Source organism: Elephas maximus, chromosome 3, assembly GCF_024166365.1.
Source record: "Elephas maximus indicus isolate mEleMax1 chromosome 3, mEleMax1 primary haplotype, whole genome shotgun sequence".
NCBI lineage: Eukaryota > Metazoa > Chordata > Mammalia > Proboscidea > Elephantidae > Elephas > Elephas maximus.
Genome location: NC_064821.1, coordinates 82,162,848 through 82,185,829, shown reverse-complemented (window position 1 = coordinate 82,185,829; position 22,982 = coordinate 82,162,848). Strand labels below are relative to the sequence as shown.

Below are 22,982 nucleotides of genomic sequence, written 5' to 3'. Positions count from 1 at the left end.
TTCACTCGTCTATGCCAAGAAATTTGGAAGACAGCTACCTGGCCAACCGACTGGAAGAGATCCAAATATATGCCTATTCCTAAGAAAGGTGATCCAGCCAACTGTGGAAATTATCAAACAGTATCGTTAATATCACATGCAAGCAAAATTTTGCCGAAGATCATTAAAAAGCAGCTACAGCAGTATATGCGCAGGGAACTGCCAGTAATTCAAGCCGAATTTAGAAGAGGATGTGAAACCAGGAACATCATTGCTGATGTCAGACGGATCCTGGCTGAAAGCAGAGAATACCAGAAAAATGTTTACCTGTGTTTTATTGACTATGCTAAGGCATTTGACTGTGTGGATCGTAACAAATTATGGATAACATTTTAAAGAATGGAAATTCCAGAACACTTAATTGTGCTCATGAGGAACCTGCACATAGATTAGGAGGCAGTTGTTTGAACAGAACAAGAGGGTAGTGTGTGGTTTAAAGTCAGAAAAGGTGTGCGTCAGGGTTGTAACCTTTCACCATACCTATTCAATCTGTATGCTGAACAAATCATCTGAGAATTTGGACTATATGAAGAACAGGGCATCAGGATTGGAGGAAGACTCATTAACAACCTCCATTATGCTTCAGGCCCTGGTGCTAATCCACTGTTAGCATGTATCATAGCCCTTGAATTCCGTGAGATGCCCCAGTACCCCTCTAATATGTCCCCCTTTGAGACTTGAACTAGTCCTAGTTGACTTCTGTTATTTGCAACCTAAAGAGTCTTATCTGATACATTGAGTTTAGTCAGACCCTACATGGGAAGAGGAAAAGTAAGTTGGAATTGAAGCTGTAAGGCAGGACTAGCCATAACAAAGCATTTTAAGTGTCAGGCTTCAGATTATACCTATAGCAGTGGCTGTGGAGATGGAGGAGAGTTCCATTAACATTTCACAGAAACATTAAAATGTAAATCATAAAGCTTTATCAGACTGGAAAATAAATGTACAAAATCACTGTGGCACTGGCCTTGGGCTCTGCTACAACATAATACCAAAAACCAAACCCACTGCCATTGAGACGATTCCAACTCATAGTGACCCTATAAGACAGAGTAGAGCTACTCTATAGGGTTTCCAAGGAGCAGCTGGTGGATTCAAACTGCCACCCTTTTGGTTAGCAGCCGTTAGCTCTTAACCACTGCACCACCAGGGTTCCATAACATAACAAGCAATGTTAATTAATTCCTATTCATTAACTAATATTTATTAATCAGAAAATTACATCACTTCTTTCTGTCTTCCTTCATGTGTTAAATATAACTAGTTAATACAAAAACCAAAACCAAACCCATTGCTGTGGAGTCGATTCTGACTCATCACAACCCTTTAGGACAGAGTAGAATTTCCCCTTAGGGTTCCCAGTGCTATAATCTTTCTTCCAGGGAATGGCTGGTGGGTTCAAACTGCCAATCTTTTGGTTAGCAGCCAAGTGCTTAATCACTGTGCAACCAGGGCTCCTTTAGTTAATACAGTCATCTGTAAAAGGCTATGCATGACCCACCTGGAGCAAAGAATGAAGAACACCAAAGGCACAAGGTAATCATGAGCCCAAGAGACAGAAAGGGCCACATAAACCAAAAACTACATCAGCCTGAGACCAGAAGAACTAGATGGTGCCTGGCTACAACCGAGGACTGCCATGACAGGGAACACAACACAGAATCCCTGAGGGAGCAGGAGAGCAGTGGGATGCAGACTTCAACTTCTCATAAAAAGACCAGACTTAATTGACTGAGACTGGAAGGACCCCGGAAGTCATGGTCCCCAGACCTTCTGTTAGCTCAAGACAGGAACCATTCCCAAAGCCAACTCTTCAGACAGGGATTGGACTGGACTATGGGATAGAAAATGAGACTGGTGAAGAGTGAGCTTCCTGGATCAAGTAGACACATGAGACTATGTGGTCCTGTCTGGAGGGGAGATGGGATGGCAGAGGGGGTCAGAGGCTGGCTGAATGGACACGAAAATAGAGAGTGAAGGGAAGGAGTGTGCTGTCTCATTAGGGGGAGAGCAACTAGGGGTATATAGCAAAAAAAGTGTATACAAATTTTTGTATGAGAGACTGACTTGATTTGTAAACTTTCACTTAAAGCACAATGAAAATTAAAAAAAAAAAGGCTATGTATGGTCAGTTAATCACCTATGGTAAACTCTGCCATCCTAAGTACCCTGCTTCAATTGTCAGTTCTCCTACATTCCAATCAAAGAGGGTTGCATCCAAGATTATATTCACACAGGCAGGTGGATCAGTCACTTTAAAAATACTCTCATTGATCAGACAGGTCCAATCTCAGAAGTCAGAGACTGGAGCAGTGGGTAGAGAAGTGTCTCCTTCTCCAGTTGAGACTTTGGTAGGCCTGGCTGCCATTCAAGAAGATGCAGATTCCTCTCTGGCTCCAGGGATGGTGAATTCTGCTGTCTCTGGTTGATGCAGCTCTGCTGACTCTAGTCCATTTTTTTGAAACATTGATCTTCATTGGTGGCTGACAGAGCTATTTCTCCAAGAGATGCTTCTTCAGCACAGATACGGCCCTTACAGTCCCATATCTTGCTGATGGGAGAATAAATTGGTCCAACTTCTATGATCAATTTGGCAATATCCATAATACAAATACATATACCCTCTAACGCAGAAATTCCAGTTCTAGAAATTTCTCCTACATAAAAAGAAACCAAGCCAAACCCAGTGCTGTCAAGTCAGTTGCAACTCGTAGCGACCCTACAGGACAGAGTAGAACTGCCCCATAGTTTCCAATGAGCACCTGGCGGATTCCAACTGCAGACACTTTGGTTAGCAGCCGTAGCACTTATATACATAAAAGTGTGAGAGATGAAAATGAAAAGATGATTCATTGTAATATTACATAAACAAAAGATTGAAAATGACCCAAAAGTCCATCCACAGTGAGCCAGCTAAATAAAGTATATCCATACCATGGAATACTGTGCTGCTGTAAAAAAAAAAAAAGAAGGTACTTTATATACGGATATGGAGTGACCATATGTATCATTAATAAAAGTAATGTGCAGATATGTTTTTTAGTAATCTGCCATATCTCCTTAAAAACTGTATTTGTGTCATCTTGGATCTAAAAAGAAAATCTCTCAAAAGGTACAGAAAAAAATTGGTTTGAAAAAAACGGTTGCCTCTGGTTAAGATTTGGTGGTAGGGGAATACAGAAAGGAGGCTTTTCACTGTATACAACCTTCCATACCTTTTGAATTTTATACCATGTGAAATTTTTTTCCATTAAAAATTTTTATTAAAAAAATTAGGGGTAGTGATATTTTAAACAGTGGTTCACAAATGTTGGTCTGTGAATCAGGGAATGCCCATGAAGAAAATTTGTTAATCCACAATGAATTTTTCATAATACTGAATTTATTTAATCTGAAAGACCATCCTTTATTCTTGATTAAGTACTTTGTATGTTTTTTTTTTTTTTTTATGGTGTTTGTTAGTGGATAGTACTTATCATTGCAGTTTTTATTTATGGAATTGGCAAAATGAAAAGTTGACATTGTTATGTAAGTCCCTCAAATTCATACGTGAGTCCTGAGTCTTAAAATTAAAAGCCTAGATTTAGATTTGGATTTTTTAGTTCTTACGCTGGATAATCTGTTTTTACACATTATTTGTGAAGGAGTTCCTCCTGTGTATTTCATGATGTCGACTAAGCGATGAATTATAGCTGAATGCTTTTCCACATTCATTACATTCATAAGGTTTTTCTCCAGTGTGATGTCTCTGATGTTTCTTAAAGGATGAATCATGCCTATAGGCTTTTCCACAGCGATTGCATTCATATGCTTTCACTCCTGTATGAACAGTTTTATGGTTGCTAAGGTGTATCCTCTGCCTAAAGGATTTCCCACATTCCCTGCATTTGTAGGGTTTCTCCCCAGTATGGATTCTCTGGTGATGTGTTAAATATGCTCTATGGCTAAAGACTTTACAACATGCAGTACACGCATAGGGCTTCTCTCCAGTATGAATTCTCAGATGTTCATTAAGGTGTCGAATCTGCCGAAAGGTTTTTCCACATTCGTTGCACGTAAAGGGTTTCTCTCCAGAATGAGTTCTCAAATGTTGGATCAAGCTAACGTTCTGGCTGAAAGCTTTCTGACATTTATCGCATACATAGGGCTTCTCCCCAGTGTGAGTTCTATGATGCTGATTAAGAGATGAGCGATGTCTGAAGGCTTTGCCACACTCCTCACATTCATAGGGTTTTTCACCAGTATGGATTCTCTGGTGTGTATTAAGGGATGCGCTTTGACTAAAGGCCCTTCCACATTCCTTACATCTGAAAGGTTTCTCGCCAGTATGAATTCTCATGTGTTCAGTAAGGTGAATGGGTTGTTTGAAGATTTTTTCACATATGTTACATTGAAAGGTTTTTGTTCTCATATAACCTGTTGGATGATTAATGAAATCTAAATTGTATATGCTCCTCTTTTTAGGTGTGTCACATTTATAATGTCTCTGTTCCTTAACAACATTTGAACTCACTATAATATTTTCCATAAATCTGTTAGTTTCTAGGCCACTGTTCTTGTGGGTCAAGATGGTTTGCCTCACATCTCTCCCACAGATTTCCTGGTGCCTTTTTAACGTATCACCATATTTGGCAACTTTTCTCAATGTGGAATAAATTATGTCATCGCTCAAGGACCTTTCCATTATAATGCTATGATACAGCTGTCCCTGTGGAATGTCACCCTTTGTGGTTGCATCAATGGTTTCTGCTTTACTCTTCAAGTCTGAAAGAAATGAAAAAATGCAAATAACTCATATTCATTATCCTCTGAAAAATCAATTACTATAACGGGTATGGAATGGAGACTGAAAAAACACATATAAAGTACATGAGATTTTGACTATATTTAAATATGGTCACGCAGCTTGGAGAGGTAATGGGAAGCAAAATTAACAATAGTGAATAGGTTAAAAATGTCATCATGTATCAAGAGGGACAATGCAGGAGGTGAGGGAAGAGTCTATGCATCTAGATTGCATAGGAAAAGGATAATAAGAAGAGAGCAGGGTTGTGGGGGTAACTATTAGAAAGAATACAGAGGCAGATCAGGTTCTGACATACTATTATCTCATGCATATATTAATGAAGGAAAAATCCTAGCAAAATGAGGGAGTAAACCAAGAAACAGGAAGACGGAGGGTCCAGAAATAAAAATGGAGATGAGAAGTAAAGAACAGCCAGAGTGACCCAGCAAAGCACGCCAGAGTGACCCATCAGAGAAGACATCCACCAAATGCCCAGGGACTGAAGGAAGGGACTAGCCTGTGCCCAGCTTGAGGAGGCACTGTGGGAGTCACTGGAAAGCTAGTGAAGGTTCTCAGGAGTGAAATGAAAGAAAGTTCGTAACTGTACACCTCCCACCAGGGGTGGAAAAGTCATACATGCCGTTGTTCCTATTTTAAAGAAAATCCTCCTTTACCTTTTCTCTTACAGTAAAAATTGAGCCTTGCAAGTCTGCTCTTTCTAACAATACTAAGTAACGAAGTTTCAGAGCTGTATCTTAAGGGTATAGGTCTTTTCAATTCACATCTACTTTTGGAAAACAATCTCAGAAGGATGACAAAGAGGATGCCTCTCTCCCTGCTCAAGCAGAAGGGGAGACACTAGTTCAAAAAATAGAGTTTTGAACTGAGAACATGCACAGGAACATTAAGCTGTCTTTTACTGGTTTGTATTAATATTTACATATTTTTCTGCTTCCTGTAGTAATTAATCTGTCCCTGGAAGTGTTCTTCATACAAAGGAGACTTGTAAAAAACCCAGACTGCTATAATGGTTCCTGCTGTATAACAGTTCCTTTAACCTTTAAAATTCTGACTGATTTTCTTACTTAATACAGTGAAACCTGTGAGAACCAGAACTGAATGAGACTGCCTTGCTTTTTCTCATCTTACAAGTTTTCTGCTTTTGATAGGGTGCAGTCTTACCACTTTTCTATTGCTCATTTTAGTGGAAAATACTTGAGTTTTCCTTCTCTGACAAGTTTCCAGCTTTCACAGGTGTGACTGTAATGTATTGCAGCAGTACTCATGTCTCAGTTGACAGCTCTGTATTCCTGAAAAGTGTAATTACTTGCAAGGCTTTTTTATTATCACAGAAGGATCACTGGCACTTTCAAATTTCAAATTCTGAATGAATGGAGACAATAATAAAGTATATGCTCTGCAGGACTCTGATCTAGGTTCTCAACAGGGAAGAAAGGAGATAAGAAGACAGGGAAAGAGAGAAGAAACCACCTATGTTTTCCTCCCCAGTTCAGTATCCAAGCTTGAAGCAGGCCCAAGCTAGGGAAGAACAGAAGATTTAACTCTGAGTGAGGCTGGAAATTTTTATTACTGCACTGAACTAAATACTTTACTAAAATCAGATTATTGTTCTTTTTTTAAATTTTTATTGTGCTTTAAGTGAAAGTTTACAAATCAAGTCAGTCTCTCACACAAAAACACCTTGCTACATGCTCCCAATTGCTCTCCCCTCAATGAGACAAGCCACTCCCTCCCTCCACTCTCTCTTTTCGTGTCCATTTCGCCACCTTCTAACCCCCTCCACCCTCTCATCTCCCCTCCAGACAGGAGATGCCAACATAGTCTCAAGTGTCCACATGTTCCGAGAAGATCATTCCTAACCTGCATCCCTCCCCAACCCATTGACTGGTCCAATCCCTGTCTGAAGAATTGGCTTTGGGAATGGTTCCTGTCTGGGGCCAACAGAAGGTCTGGGAGCCATGACCGCCAGGGTCATTCTAGTCTCAGTCAGACCATTAAGTCTGGTCTTTTTATGAGAATTTGGGGTCTGCATCCCACTGCTCTCCTGCTCCCTCAGGGGTTCTCTGTTGTGTTCCCTGTCAGGGCAGTCATTGGTTGTAGCCAGGCACCATCTAGCTCTTCTGGTCTCAGGCTGATGTAGTCGCTGGTTTATGTGGCCCTTTCTGTCTCTTGGGCTTGTGATTACCTTGTGTCCTTGGTGTTCTTCATTCTCCTTTGATCCAGGTGGGTTGAGACCAATTGATGCATCTTAGATGGCCTCTTGCCTGCATTTAAGACCCCAGATGCCTCTCTCCAAGGTGGGATGCAGAATGTTTGCTTGATAGATTTTATTATGCCAATTGACTTAGATGTCCCCTGAAACCATGGTCCCCAACCCCCTACCCCTGCTACGCTGGACTTCGAAGCATTCAGTTATTCAGGAAACTGCTTTTGCTTTAGTCCAGTTGTGCTGACCTCGTCTGTATTGTGTGTTGCCTTTCTTGTCACCTAAAGAAGTTCTTATCTACTATCTAATTAGTGAATATCCCTCTCTCCCCTCTCTCGAAACCATTAAAGAATATTTTTTTTCTCTGTTTAAACTATTTCTTCAGTTCTGATAATAGTGGTCTTACACAATATTTGTCCTTTTCCAACTGACTAATCTCACTCAGCATAATGCCTTTCAGATTCCTCCATATTATGAAATGTTTCACAAATTCATCTCTGTTCTTTATAGATGCACAGTATTCCATTGTGTGAATATACCATAATTTATTTATCCATTCATCTGTTGATGGGCACCTGGGTTGCCTCCATCTTTTTGCTATTGTAAACAGTGCTGCAATGAACATGGGTGTGCATATATCTGTTTGTGTAAAGGCTCTTATCACTCTAGGATATATTTCAAGGAGTGGGATTGCTGGATCCTATGGTAGTTCTATTTCTAGCTTTTTAAGGAAGCTCCAAATCGATTTCCAAAGTGGCTGTACCATCTGACATTCCCACCAGCAGTGTATAAGTGTTCCAATGGCTCCACAGCCTCTCCAACATTTATTATTTTGCATTTTTTGGATTAATGCCAGCCTTGCCGGAGTGAGATGAAATCTCATTGTACTTTTGATTTGCTTTCTCCAATGGCTAATGATCACCAGTATTTCCTCATGTATCTGTTAGCTACCTGAATGTCTTCTTTACTGAAGTGTCTGTTCATATCTTTTGCCCATTTTTTAATTGGGTTATTTGTCTTTTTGCAGTTGAGTTTTTGCAGTATCATGTAGATTTTAGAGATCAGGTGATCATCGGGAATGTCATAGCTAAAAACTTTTTCCCAATCTGTAGGTAATCTTTTTACTCTGTTGGCGAAGTCTTTGGATGAGCATAGGTGTTTGATTTTTAGGAGCTCCCAGTTATCTAGTTTTTCTTCTGCATTGTTAGCAATGTTTTATATACTGTTTATGCCATGTATTAGGGCTCCTAACATTGTCCCTATTTTTCCTTCCAAGATCTTTATCATTTTAGATTTTATATTTAGATCTTTGATCCATTTTGAGCTCATTTTTGTGCATGGTATGAGATATGGGTCTTGTTTCATTTTTTGGCAGAGGGATATCCAGTTATGCCAGCACCATTTGTAAAAAGACTGTCTTTTCCCCATTTAACTGTTTGGGGACCTTTGTCAAATATCAACTGCTCATATATGGATGGATTTATGTCTGGATTCTCAATTCTGTTCCATTGGTCTACATATCTATTGCACCAGTACCAGGCTGTTTTGACTACTGTGGCAGTATAATAGGCTCTAAAATCAGGAAGAGTAAGACCTCCCACTTTGTTCTTCTTTTTCAGTAATGCTTTACTTATCCGGGGCCTCTTTCCCTTCCATATGAAGTTGGTAATTTGTTTCTCCATCTCATTAAAAAATGTCGTTGGAATTTGGATTGGAATTGCATTAAATCTATAGATCGTTTTTGGTAGAATAACCAAACCAAACCAAACCTGCTACTGTCGAGTTGATTCTGACTCATAGCGACCCTATAGGACAGAGTAGAACTGCCCCATAGAGTTTCCAAGGAATGCCTGGTGGATTCGAAGTGCTGACCTTTTGGTTAGCAGCCACAGCACTTAACCACTACGCAACCAGGGTTTCCTTTGGTAGAACAGACATTTTTATAATGTTAAGTCTTCCTATCCATGAGCAAGGTGTGTTTTTCCACTTACATAGGTCTCTTTTGGTTTCTTGCAGAAGTGTTTTATACTTTTCTTTGTATAAGTCTTTTACATCTCTGGTAAGATTTATTCCTAAGCATTTCATCTTCTTGGGAGCTACTGTAAATGGCATTGATTTGGTGATTTCCTCTTCGATTTCTTTTTGTTGGCGTAGAGGAATCCAACTGATTTTTGTATGTTTATCTTGTATCCCGATACTCTGCTGAACTCTTCTAGTAGTTTCAGTAGCTTTCTTGAGGATTCCTTAGGGTTTTCTGTGTATAAGATCATGTCATCTGCAAATAGAGGTACTTTTACTTCTTCCTTGCCATCTGGATGCCCTTTATTTCTTTATCTTCTCTAACTGCTTGGGCTAGGACCTCCAGCACAATATTGAACAAGAGCAGTGATAAAGGGGATCCTTGTCTGGTTCCTGATCTCAGGCGGAACGCTTTTAGGCTCTCTCCATATAGGATAATGTTGGCTATTGGCTTTGTATAAATGCCCTTTATTATGCTGAGGAATTTTCCTTCTATTCCTATTTTGCTCAGAGTTTTTATCATGAATGGGTGTTGAACTTTGTCAAATGCCTTTTCTGCATCAATTGATAAAATCACGTTATTCTTGTCTTTTGTTTTATTTATATGCTGGATTACATTAATTGTTTTTCTAATGTTGAACTATCCCTGCATACCTGGTATGAATCCCACTGGGTCATGGTGAATTATTTTTTTGATATGTTGTTGAATTTTATTGGCTAGAATTTTGTTGAGGATTTTTGCATCTAAGTTCATGAAGGATATAGGTCTGTAATTTTCTTTTTTTGTGGTGTCTTTACCTGGTTTTGGTATCAGGGATATGGTGGCTTCATAAAATGAGTTTGGGAGTATTCTATCCTTTTTTATACACTGAAATACCTTTAGAAGTAGTGGTGTTAACTCTTCTCTGAAAGTCTGGTAGAACTCTGCGGTGAAGCCATCAGAGCCAGGGCTTTTTTCTGTTGGGAGTTTTTTGATTACCTTTTCAATCTCTTCTTATGTTATGGGTCTATTTAGTTGTTCTACCTCTGTTTGTTAGTTTAGGTAGGTTGTGTGTTTCTAGAAATTCATCCATTTCTTCTAGGTTTTCAAATTTGTTAGAGTACAATTTTTCATAGTAATCTGATATGATTCTTTTAATTTCAGTTTGGTCTGTTGTAATATCGCCCATCTCATCTCTTATTTGGGTTATTTGCTTCCTCTCCTGTTTCTCTTTTGTCAGTTTGGCCAATGGTTTATCAATTTTGTTGAGTTTTTCAAAGAACCAGCTTTTGGTCTTGTTAATTCTTTCAATTGTTTTTCTGTTTTCTATTTCATTTAGTTCCGCTCTAATTTTTATTATTTGTTTTCTTCTGGTGCCTGGCGGTTTCTTTTGTTGTTCTCTTTGTATTTGTTCAAGTTGTAGGGATAATTCTTTGATTTTGGTCCCTTCTTCTTTTTGGATGTGTGCATTTATTGATATAAATTCGCCTCTGAGCACTGGTTTCACTGTGTCCCAAGGGTTCTGATAGGAAGTGTTTTCATTCTCATTGGATTCTATGAATTTCTTTATTCCATCCTTAATGACTTCTATAATGTCTTTTTTAAGCAAGGAATTGTTCAGTTTCCAAGTGTTTGATGTCTTTTCCCTGCCTTTTCTGTTACTGATTTCTACTTTTATGGCCTTACAGTCAGAGAAGATGCTTTGCAATATTTCCATGTTTTGGATTCTGCTAAGGGTTGCTTTATGACCTAATATGTGGTGTATTCTAGAGAATGTTCCATGTGCACTAGAAAAGAAGGTATACTTGGTTGCTGTTGGATGGAGTGGTTCTGTATATGTCTATGAAGTCAAGTTGGCTGGTTGTGTGATTTAGACATTCCGTGTCTTTTTTGAGCTTCTTTCTGGATGTCCGGTCCTTCACCGAAAGTGGTCTGCTGAAGTCTCCTATTATTATTGTGGAGCTGTCTATCTCACTTTTCAATGCTGATAGAGTTTGTTTTATGTATCTTGCAGCCCTGTCACTGGGTGCATAAACATTTAATATAGTTATATCTTCTCGGTATATTGTCCCTTTAATCATTATATAATATCCTTCCTTATCCTTTATGATGGATTTAACTTTAAAGTCTATTTTGTCAGAAATTAATATTGCCACTCCTGCTCTTTTTCGATTTTTGTTTGTTTGATCTATTTTTTCCATCCTTTAAGTTTTAGTTTGTGTCTCTAAGTCTAAGGTGTGTCTCTTGGAGGCAGCACATACATCGTGTTTTTTAATCCATTGTGCCACTCCCTGTCTCTTTATTGGCGCATTTAGTCCAATTACATTCGGCATAATTATGGCTAGGTATCATTTTGATGTCTTTTTTTGTGTGTTGTTGACAGTTTCTTTTTCCCACTTAATTTTATGTGCTGAGTAGATTATCTTTATATATTGTCCTTTCCTCATATTCATTGTTGTTGATTTTGTTTCTGCTGAGTCTCTATTTTTTTCTTGTATTTTATTTTGATGCGTAGGATAGTTTGTCTCCTTTGTGGTTACCTTATTATTTACCCCTTTTTTTTTAATTTAAACCTAACTTTTATTTCTCTGTATCGCCTTATCCTCCTCTTCATATGGAAGATCTACGACTACATTTCATAGTCCCTCTTTTTTGTTTTAATGTTGTCTTCTTTTACATAATAACATTGCAGTTACCCTGTTTTAAGCATTTTTTTTTTAATCTTGATTTATTTTGGGTTGACTCCTGATTGCTCTGCCCAGTGTTCTAATCTTGGGTTGATACCTGATATTGTGGATTTTCTAACCAAAGAACTCCCTTTAGTATTTCTTGGAATTTCGGTTTGGGTTTTATGAATTCCCTGAACTTCTGTTTATCTGGCAATGTCCTAATTTCACCTTTATTTTTGAAAGACAGTTTTGCTGGATATATGATTCTTGGTTGGCAATTTTTTTCCTTCAATTTTTTATAAAATTGACTTTAGAAATGTCATCCCATTGCCTTCTTGCCTGCCTGGTTTCTGCCAAGTAGTCCGAGCTTATTCTTATTGGCTCTCTTTTGTAGGTGACTTTTCCGTTTATCCCTAGCTGCTCTTAAAATTCTCTATCTTTGGTTTTGGCACGTTTGATTTTAATATGTCTTGCTGACTTTCTTTTGACATCTACCTTATGTGCAGTTCAATGAGCATCTTGGATAGATATCTTCTCATCTTCCATAATATCAGGGAAGTTTTCTGCCAACAAATCTTCAACAACTCTCTCCGTATTTTCTGTTATCCCTCCCTGTTCTAGTACTCCAATCACTCATAAGTTATTTCTCTTGATAGAGTCCCACATGATTCTTAAGGTTTCTTTTTTTTAATTATTTTATTGGATTTTTCTTCAAATATATTAGTGCCAAGTGCTTTATCTTCAAGTTCACAAATTCTGCCTTCCATTTGCTCAGATCTGCTTCTCTTTCAATTGAGTTGTCTACTTCTGTAGTTTTACTGCTAATCTTCTGAATTTGGTTGCTGTCTGTCTATGGATTTTTCGAGCTTATTAAATTTTTCATTATGTTACTGAATAATCTTTTTAATTTCTTCAATTGCTTTATCTGTGTGTTCCTTGGCTTGTTCTGCATATTGCCTCATTTCCTTCCTGATGTCTTGAAGGGTTCTGTATATTAATCTTTTGTATTCTGCCTCTGGTAATTCCAGGAAGGCACTTTTATCTAGAAAATCTCTGGATTCTTTGTTTTGAGAGCTTGTTGAGGCGATCATGGTCTGTTTCTTTATGTGACTTGATATTGACTATTGTCTCTGAGCCATCTATAAGCTATCATATTAGTTTATTTTATGTTTGCTTACTGTCATAGCTTCTTGCTTTGTTTTGTTTTGATATGCCTAAATGGGTTGCTTGAGTGAGCTAGCTTGATTATTTTCACCTTTGGAACTCTGAGGTCCTGTCCCCATATGGCTAGAGCTGTTATCAGGTATATCAGTCTAGAAGTCCATTCACTTTTCTTGTATGAATTCAGCTCAGGTGTCCAGATAGCTGATCATCAAGTGTGTGGTACAGGTTCTGCCTTACAGTCTTAGAGGGGCAGGAGTGATTGGTGTAGGTACTGGTACCTGGTTACAGCAGGGTGTCACACTCTGAACAAGGCAAGGGGCTGAAAATCATCCCCTACATGTCTCTGAGGAAAGTGTGTCCCTGTTCCCTAGAGGGTACAGGGGGGTGGTTTCTGCAGACAGATCATGGATACCCAGTGTTTTTAGCTGTAAGGAGTGGGAGGTACCAGTTATCCTTGGACCTGTCGTGGGTGGCTGGGTGACCTGAGTGGAGCCACCAGTCCTTAGGCCCCTGATGTGGGTAGGTGAGGACCCTGTTTAATACGCAAAGCAATGTCAAACATGAAACACCCACCTCTCTGCCACACCGCTGAAACAGTTGGAGTCTGCCATCAAGGGCCTATTCTCCTGAAATAGGCCCACACAGGTCCATGCAGAGGGTAAAAGTACTAACAGTCCACGGACTGTTTATGCCTGGACAGGAGCTCCCCCGGTTAGTGGAGCTGGAAAATTATTTTTTCCCCAGTTGTGAATTTATTCCTTCTCCAAGTGTGGGAGAATGGCTCGAGGCACTCAACAGGACCTATCTCAGGCCCAGGGAAATCAACAGCCACTGAAACCGGCTTGGGGGGGGGGGGGCGCGTGGTAAAATATATGGAAGTACTTAGCTTTTGCCAAGAGTGCTGTTCTTCTCTGGTTCCGGAGGTGTGAGTAGGCTGTGTGGCTGGCTGCTTCTCCCTGAGGAAACTGTGGCTGAATGCTAGTACCAGCCAACCGCCACTGCTCCGGGAATGGTGTCTGGGGGCTCCCCATGATTCAGGTCCGGTTACTCCTCACCGCTTCTCAACCGTCTCTTCCTCCCCCTGCCCCTCTGTTTGTTTTCAAAGCTTGCCTTTGATGTTCAGGGCTCCTAGCTTGTCATAAATATACTCGTTTCACTTGTTTTTTCAGGTCTTTGTTGTAAAGAGGGCTCACTGGAAGCGTTTGTCTATTCCGCCATCTTGGCTCTGCCTCCAATGATCAGATTGTTCTTCTTATTTAAAGGGGCTGGACCAGCCATAGGGCCACTCTGAGATTTCATCCAGGTGCAAGGAAAGAACACTCATGATAGCTTTTACTATTATTTTCATTATTATAAGTTGAAGAAGAGAAAACCCAGGAGAATGTACAAATAACTTCTTTGAATTAATAAGAGAATAAAATAAGACAACTGGATATAAGATCAATACTCAAAACCAACTGTTATTAGACATCAGCAACAGAAAACAATTTAAAATCTGACAAAGGGTTTTATGGGGAAAACCCTGAAATTTAATTGAAAAAAAAAAATTAGTATCAATAAAATAGAATACTGTATCATGTTCCTGGACTGTAGGACTCATTCTAAAGTTTGACAAAGACACTGAGTTCTGGAAACTCTCAAAACCTGCCGGTGGGAGCACAAATTAGTACAACTGCTTTAAAAGCAATTTGGCAATACCCTGCAAAATAAAGGTACATATAACTCCACAACCCCACAATTATACTTTTAGCAAACATTTTAGGGAGATACTTGTGTATGTACAAAAGAAGGTGTACACAAAGGTTTACTGCAGCATTTCTTGATTCCCAAATTCTGAAACAGTGTATCTATCAGCAGGAAAATGGATAAATAAATTGTGCTTTATTCATTCAATGGAAATTAATGAACTGGAGAAACGCAGATAAATCTCAATGGTGTTGAGTGAACAAAATAAGTGGAAGAAGTATAAATACCATTTATTTAAAGAATAAGAACATGCAAAATGATGCTACATATTGTTTAGGGATATTATACACATATTTAGTAAAAGTAAGAAAACACATATGGGAATGGTAATAATTCAATTTAGAAGACTTATTTCGGAGGGGGTGGGAGGGGCACAGGGGAGGTTCAACTCTGTTTTATTTCTTAACCTAAGTGAAAGCTACACAGGAGTCCATTATAATGTTCTCTATGCCTTTCTGAATCCTAAAATATTTCACAATAAATGCAAAGCTTAAGGAGATTGGTAAACACCACTGGATGTGACTGAGATGGAATCCTGTGGAAATTTTTCTTGCAGTTTTCATAAAGTTGTTGTTGCAAGGAAGTTAAATATATGAGTTAAAAAGAGAATGAGAGTTGAAGCTGGGGTTATAGAATGAAAGTTGGTAAAATGTGGCAATAGACGAAAGAGAGAAAATTAAAGATTTGTGAAACGCAGAAGAGACCACATGTATCTGTGGGAAAGGAGCCTTTGATTACCAGAGCCTTACGATACTGAAGAAAGAGGGAAAATTAAGTTTAATCTTAATGAGAGCAAGACCTCTCTTCCCTCTGACTCCAGAGAGACTTTTGCAAGTATTTAAGAGAAGGAAAAAGGTAACAGAAGGAGAAGTGAAATCAGGTTTAGTACATGCCCTATTCAGTGCCCACAGCCTGGGAAGACTTTAAGGTACATATTAAAAGTTACCACCTGGCTTGGTCTCACCTGAACTGGTATCTCCTGGGCCTTCTTTCTCTGTCAGCCATGGTTCTTCTCCTTTCTCCAACTGGGAAATCACACTAGGCTTGGAAAGTTGATATCCTGTTTGTAGAGTAAAAAGGAGTATGAATGCTTATGCTGATGTCTAAAATCCATCCCCAGAATTTGGCTCCAGTCCTCTGGTATTTGTAGCTTTTGAAAATGGAAAGGGGAAGACACAGTGTGTTTTCCTATTTCTAGCTCTAAAAAGTAAGGTTGTTTCTCCAAGAAAGGAGAATCAGATGTGTCCTGGCTTAGTTTTCAAAAGAACAAGACATCACCCATATAGAATCCAACTACAGGGAGTCCACAACGTTTAATGGTTTAGAAATAATGACTCGCCTGTAGTGGGCAGATTTCTGGCTATACAGAGAGCCCATCCTTACCCACTGAGACCAGGTTCCCATAGTTCTCCAGCATCACCTCCCGGTACAGATTCCGGTGAGCGGGGGCTAGCTGCCCCCACTCCTCCTGGGTGAAGTCCACAGATATGTCCTTGAAGGTTAACAGTTCCTAAAACATCAAACATGTTCCTGTTCAGCCAAAGTTCAGCAAGTTGTTCTGACCCTGTCTAGATGCTGAGAGATTCTAGTCAAGTTTCCCTGGATACTCTTCTCAGTAATTGTTTGACTGATTCTCTGCTGAAAGTTATAAAACAATGCATAGAGCATCTAAGTTGCCTTCTGCAATTTATAATTTTGGTTGAAGGGAGAACATTCATGGCTCCAGTCCTCTGGTATTCCCTGGCAGCGTAGTGGTTAAGAGCTATGGTTGCTAACCTAAAGGTCGGCAGTTCAAATCTACCAGCCACTCCTTGGAAATCCTATGGGGCAGTTCTACACTGTCTATGAGTCATAGGGTTGCTATGAGTCAGAATCAACTCAATGGCAACAGGTTTTTTACCCCCCTTTGGAATTCCGGGGACAGAGTAGTGTACAGTAATTTAGATTAAGGACAAAGTTCGGACATATTTGAGAAACAGGAGAGTTCAGAAGGGGCTAAAGTCACAAGAGAAAACCTTTGTTGGACTGAATTGGTCAAAATGAGAACAATTCAACATTCTTTAGACTGGTATTTCTGTTAATGAGAAACGTATGAGAGAACAATGTTTTTCAAGAATGCATGAACTCTGCCTAGTAAGGAAGATCCCTTGACCAAAGCAGACACTGAGTTGAGAAGTATGACGAGAGCCTTGTATGTGTGATCTACACAAATTAAATCACCATTTGATGGTTATGTTTAAAGAAAAAAAAACTTCAATGCAAAAAGAGACATTAGCTGTTTGGAATTTTCTAAAAGGAAAGTGCCAGAAGGCTGAGATCATAACAAATAAATTCCTTAAGTGTACTTTTTATATATTATAAATAATTCTGGAATGCATTTCAGACCTATTAGGCTCTTATTAGTACCCACATTTAACTGATGAAGAACTGAATTTGAGGAAGGTTAAAGACATGGGATTAAACCCAGCTGCCAAACCCATTGCCACTGAGTAGATTCTGACTCATAGCAACCCTACGATACAGAGTAGAACTCCCGGATAGGGTTTCCAAGGAGCGGCTGGTAGATTTGAACTGCCGACTTCTTGGTTAGCAGCCGAGCTCTTAACCACTGCGTCTCTTCTGTTTGCTAGTAATATCTCCCTCTATATAGGTTTTCTTTGACTATACATTTTTTTTCTTTTTCTTTTTGGTTTGTTTCTGCTATGCTTCTGGGGTTTGGCAGCAGTAGAGCTCTGACAGTTGCTAGTGCCACTGGTTTTCTGATTAGCTCATTTAGGATACACAGCACACCATTAAACTGCTCTTTCTCATTTATTCTATGATTTCTCTTCCGTTTCACCTATGCTTCTGCCTGGCGGGGAGGACCACCCCATGTCTGACACCCGGTTATAACTGCTCTCAGAGAGTGCGCCCCTTTTTCTGTGCCCCCAGCTTGCATGCGCACAGTGTAGCCTGACCATTTCTTCTCTACTCACTTCTCCCTTGGCTGCAGTTTGACCTCTGCTCCCAATACTATACCAAGAGCTGTCTTTTCAAGCTCACGAGTAATACGTGTACATCACAAAGTATATCAGAACTTTCTTCTCACTTAAACATTGTTTTTGGGCATTTTATTGAGGTATATCTTATCTGCCAAGTGGTATATCTGTTAGTCTTGAGGGCCTAGAACTCATTTTGCTTTTTCTACAGAAGCTAGCTCAATATTAGACCTAGATGTTGGTTAGAAACAAGAGTTACATGGAGGGAGGCTACTATGAGCAGGATAATTGCCACCACTGAGGCCTGGTTTTCTAGAGAAGAATAACTTACATTGAGCCCCCTAGGTTGAATTTTGTTAGTCTCCTTCCCTGCCCCTCAATCCCAACTCCCCAAAAAGGCAAGGCTATAATCTTAAACACCAAAAAGCACTGTCAAGAAAATGAGAGGAAATTCACCTTGGATTCTGCTGTTGAGGGCCCAGGGGCCACTTTGTCCTCTAAACCTTTTCTCTCGCTAACATCAGCATCCTGAGACAGCAGAGCTGGGGAAGGAAAAGAGTCACAAGGTTTGTGTCTCCCCAGATCCTCCAACTAGAGAACCCTCACATGTCCACTGCTCCTCCCCCAACATACCCACAAAGACAGACACTGAGAGGGACTCGAGAGTAACCCAAGGCCTCCTTAGATGAGAACAGCATGCAGTGTGTTGCTCTAGGGCCTGACACTGTCCCTGTGCTCATGGCTGGCCTCCCCCAAACAGCTCTACTCATATCCCTCCTCAGCTCGAAACTCCTCAATGGCTTCCAGCGCCATGGAAGAAAAACATATCATGGACTTCAAGAAACTCTACAACCTGCCCAAACCTCATCCTAACAGTATTTTCCTCTAAGCCACCACCCTTTATACACGGGACATACCACCCATCACATTCTTAACTCTCAGACTACAATTGTCTTCACTCTTTGAACCACCCTTGAAGGTACCCACTTCTATATCGTTCTTTCCCAAGTCTCCTATAAAAAAGTTAACACATCTTTCAATGCCCAATTCAATGCTATCTGCTCTGTGAAATTTTCTGAAATACAAACAGAAGAAGGTTTCCTGTCCCCTATATTCCAAAAGAGCTTTACCATAGCATTGTCTTAGGCTACCTTCTATTATTATTATCTGGGTACGTGCCTATCTCCATCAATTAATAATCAGCATTACTGATAATTATTCATTTTTCCATCTGTTAAAATGCTTAGCACAGCCCGACACAGCTGGCACACAATAAATACAGGCTGAATTTGAAGTGTTAAAGGTATGAACTAAGCAATCACATGAGGCACATGAATTCACCTGCCTGTCTATCTATTCCTGACCAGGCCACTGGGTAATGTGCTATCTTGGTATATCTCTCACTGAACCCACATATTTCAAGGTAAAATCAGAGTAATCAGCATGACATTCCTGCCTCTCAGCCTTCAGCATAAGATGAAAAGACAGCAACGATACTTCCGAAAAATACTGATTTTAGATTGAAATGACTGAAACTTGTAAAGGAAAACCTTTAGAGGGCTTAAGGGGGCAGAAATCTTTAAGCTCCTCCCCACCCCAAGAAAACATGACTTACACACTCAAGAGCTACTGGTAGGGAACACTGTATTTTTGGTCTTCCTGTTCTGTGTTGTATACAGGATGGGAGACAAGCACAGTATAGAGGGCATGGCATAAGAAGCCCATGCTAAGAGCCCAACATTTTCTCTCACAGCTCTCTCCTTCCTAGAAGCCAGAGCACGAATCCCAAAGGCCTTCTTTCCTCCAATTTTCTCCCTGAGAGGTTCTCAATGAAGTGTCTACCTACTTTTCACATGACAAGGAGACCTTCTTCTTATCCCTCTACCCTCCTCCCCCATTGGTCTATCCTCACCTTCTCCCTGGAACATTTTCGTCACATCCTCCCACAGAGGTGCCCCCTCCTTGGCCTTCCTTGGATGATGCAACTTCACCCAGGTACTGGCCTTGGTGGGCAGGGTGATCAGGAGCTGCTGCAGCATGATGAAGGATTCTCTGGTCTCAGCCCACCTCATCCACCTCTGATGAGGAAAGTGCTGGAGTCTCTGGCAAGAGGCTTGTGTGGGCCTCCTCTGACCACAATATCCTGCCCTCAGGACTCTGGCTTGCCTCTGCAGCACTAGGACCTGGAGGCTCCTAGAGGACAGTGTGACTTCAACAACTCTAAAAAAACTCTTAGAAGGAGGCAGCTGGCAGGGTAGGCTTGAGTAGCTGCCTTAAACTCTTCTAAAGGGGCCAAAGGCAGGAGAGCTCCGTAACACACAGAAATATATTTAAAACTGCAAAAGATCCAAAAATAAAGACTTGGTATCAATGCAGGAATAAGTATAACCAGTGCCCCTAGATGTAGCTCTATCTCCCAGTTCCCTACACAAACATCTGAAGATACATAAACACACTAAGATATACAAACACACACAGACCCCGCCCTGACTTCCCCCCTTGCAAGCTGTGTGCATCTTCTGTCTGGATATAGACTTGGGAGTCAGCATACTACATGGTTAACAGGGCAGGCTTTGAAATCAGACAGCACGGGTTAGAATCGCGATGTTGTTATGTGCTATCAAGTTGATTCTGACTCATAGCGACCCTACAGGACAGAGCAGAATTGCCCCATAGGGTTTCCTATGCTGTAATCTTTATGGGAGTAGATTGGCAAGTCTTTTCTCCTGAGGAGCCACTGGTGGGTTCTAACTGCAGGGCTTTTGGTTAGCAGCCAAGCATCTAACTATTGTGCCACCAGGGCTCCTTTTAGAATCCTGATACTGCCATGTAAAAGTTCTGAGGCACTTTACCTCTCTGAGATTTCATCTATAAAATGGGAATAGAAATTGTACTTCATAGGGTTGTAATGCTGAGTAAATGAGACAATGCCAGGCATTTACCAAACCCTTAATAAAGATTATTATAAAACTTTTATTTGAATGCTACATCATAGCATTATCTTTTTAAGTCATTTAAAAAATAATTGTTGTTAGGTGCCATTGAGTTCGTTCCGCCGACTCACAGTGACCCTATGTACAACAGAACAAAACACTGCTGAGTCCTTCACCAACCTCATAATTGTTGCTATGGTTGAGCCCATTGTTGCAGCTATTGTGTCAATTCATGAAAAAGTAATTCGAGATCCTAACTTAAAATTTATTTCAAGTCTCTCAACTAATGAAATAATCACATGGCTGGGTTTTCACATAAGCAAGTAGTAACAGACACATCACCACCCATGTGGATACCCAGAAGCTGGCAAATTTCTTTTAACCTGACAGGTAAATGCGTCCTAGTTTCAGAAATGTGAAAACTGGAGGAGGCATGTCTTCCAATGGAGGAAATATAGTAATTCAATACAATGAGGACCATTGTAGAATTGTTTCTAACAGGATAATCTGGAAAAAACCCAAATCCATCATCTCATCCAACCCTCTGGCATCTGAGCAGATTCTCTACCAAGACTTGGTCCAGACTGGTTTATCTGGGGCCCCAAGGAACAGTCCTAGCTCCGTAGAAAGGGAGACAGCCCAACTTTTTGAAGTCTGTAGGAGGGGCATGTGGCTCACAGGCTGTTTGGGTCAGCGGTGACTAACATGCAGAAAAAGGAGCTGCATCCTGGGACTGGAGCTTGAGGAAAATAACCTGCCATGAATGTATAAAAAGTAAACGTCCTCAACCAAAGTGAAGAAACCTTCGAATCTTACTTATAAAACGGTTAACGACAGACAAGCTGCATTTCTTAAGATGCCCCTTCTTACAGTGCTCCCAGAAATGTCACCCTTGGGCCTCGGGTCAAAGACATTAGACATGGGCAGAGTTGTCTCTTACTCACCAGATGGAGCTTGAACGCAGGAAGAACCAGAGATGGGGGTGTGAGAGGGCTTGCTCTTGAAGCTTTAAGCTCCAGTGTCTCCTTAAAAGAAAGACTAGGTCGTAACAGATTTTGTTCTTTGCCAGCCTTTTAAGGACATATCACACCCCCACTCAACAATCATTCTTCAAAAAATGTCCAACGTTCACGTAGGCTTCGGAAGCCCAGAGGACCCCAGCCTTCCGTACTGGATGGGGGCCTTTTCCAAATTCCCATCAAGAGCCGGCCTGGGTGGGTAGTCCTGCATAAGCTCAAGACCACTGACTAAAGTGGGATTTCCCAGCCGCACCCTCAGGAGCGGAGCTTTGAGGGCCGGAATGGGAGGGGTCCCCTGAACCGGCTTCACTCGCCGGCTGCAGCGACCAAGGCCGCCCTTCTCTCAGCCCCCAGCGCTCCGGCCTCTTAAACCTAAAACCCTGCCTGGGGTCTCCCGCACCTCTGCTCTCCCGACACCCCTTTCCTTCCCCCCAGCCCTGGTGCGGACCTCTGTCCGCCCAGCCCCTCGTGGTCGCAATAGGAAGCCGGCCCACCGCGGGTGTGTCTTCCGGGGGGCTCCGAAATCCCCGCTGCCAGCTCCGCCCACAAAGCGCCGCGGGGGAGCCAGCCCTCTCCGGGGAAGTAGGACCCTCGCGAAAACCCGGAACCCGGAAGGAAGCGAAGCAAGTCCCCGGGCACACGCTCCCCCAAGAGTGCTGCCCATTTTGAGTGGGTAGTGGCCGCCCAGTCAGACCAACCCCCGTTACGGACTGTGGTCCCGCAAGACCACGTGGTCTGCCAGCTCTTCCGGTGGGTAAACCCCTTTTCTGCCTTCCATCCATCCATCCCTTCAACAGCTGCTCACTGAGTGGCAGCCATCTGCCACGCGTTCTTACAGGCTCTGAGGAGACAGCGGCAAACAAAACACAGTCCCTGCTTTCTTGGAACTTAATTCTGGTGAAATTAAATAGATAATAATAAATAGGAAAATAAATAGATAATACTCCAGTTAATGGAAATCCTGGTGGTGTAGTGGTTAAGTGCTACGGCTGCTAACCAAAGGGTCACCAGTTCAAATCCGCCAGGCGCTCCTTGGAAACTCTACGGGGCAGTTCTACTCTGTCCTATAGGGTCGCTGTGACTCGACGGCACTGGGTTTGGTTTTGGTTTACTCCAGTGAATGGTAAGGGCTATGAAAAAAATGAAATGGGGAAGGGGGACAGAGAATGACTAAAGTTTATCTTTCTGGTAATGGGAAACTCGCTGCGGAGTCGGTTTTGTCTCCTAACACCCTATAGGACAGAGTATAGAGCTGCCCCATAGGGTTTCCAAGGCTGTAATCCTTACGGGGAGCAGATCACCACGTCTTTTCACTGCAGAGCATCTGGTGGGTTCGAACTGCTGACCTTTTGGTTAGCAGCCCAGCATTTAAGCACTGTACCACCAGGGCTCCTTTCTGGTAATGGTAGGCTAGGGTAGTTA

At 41.1% G+C, this 22,982-nt stretch overlaps 1 protein-coding gene across 1 annotated transcript; it reads right to left on the bottom strand.

The window, feature by feature from the left end:
• Positions 1-3,549: 3,549 nt before the first annotated feature.
• On the bottom strand, positions 3,550-22,267 carry ZFP69 (ZFP69 zinc finger protein). The gene is made up of 6 exons (XM_049878903.1): positions 21,486-22,267; positions 19,521-19,944; positions 18,065-18,150; positions 16,014-16,140; positions 15,595-15,690; positions 3,550-4,803 (listed from the first exon to the last, which is right to left on the bottom strand). The coding sequence occupies exons 2-6, from the start codon at positions 19,678-19,680 to the stop codon at positions 3,665-3,667; spliced, it is 1,608 nt and encodes a 535-aa protein (XP_049734860.1). The 5' UTR covers positions 19,681-19,944; positions 21,486-22,267; the 3' UTR covers positions 3,550-3,664.
• Between the last annotated feature and the right edge of the window lie 715 nt (positions 22,268-22,982).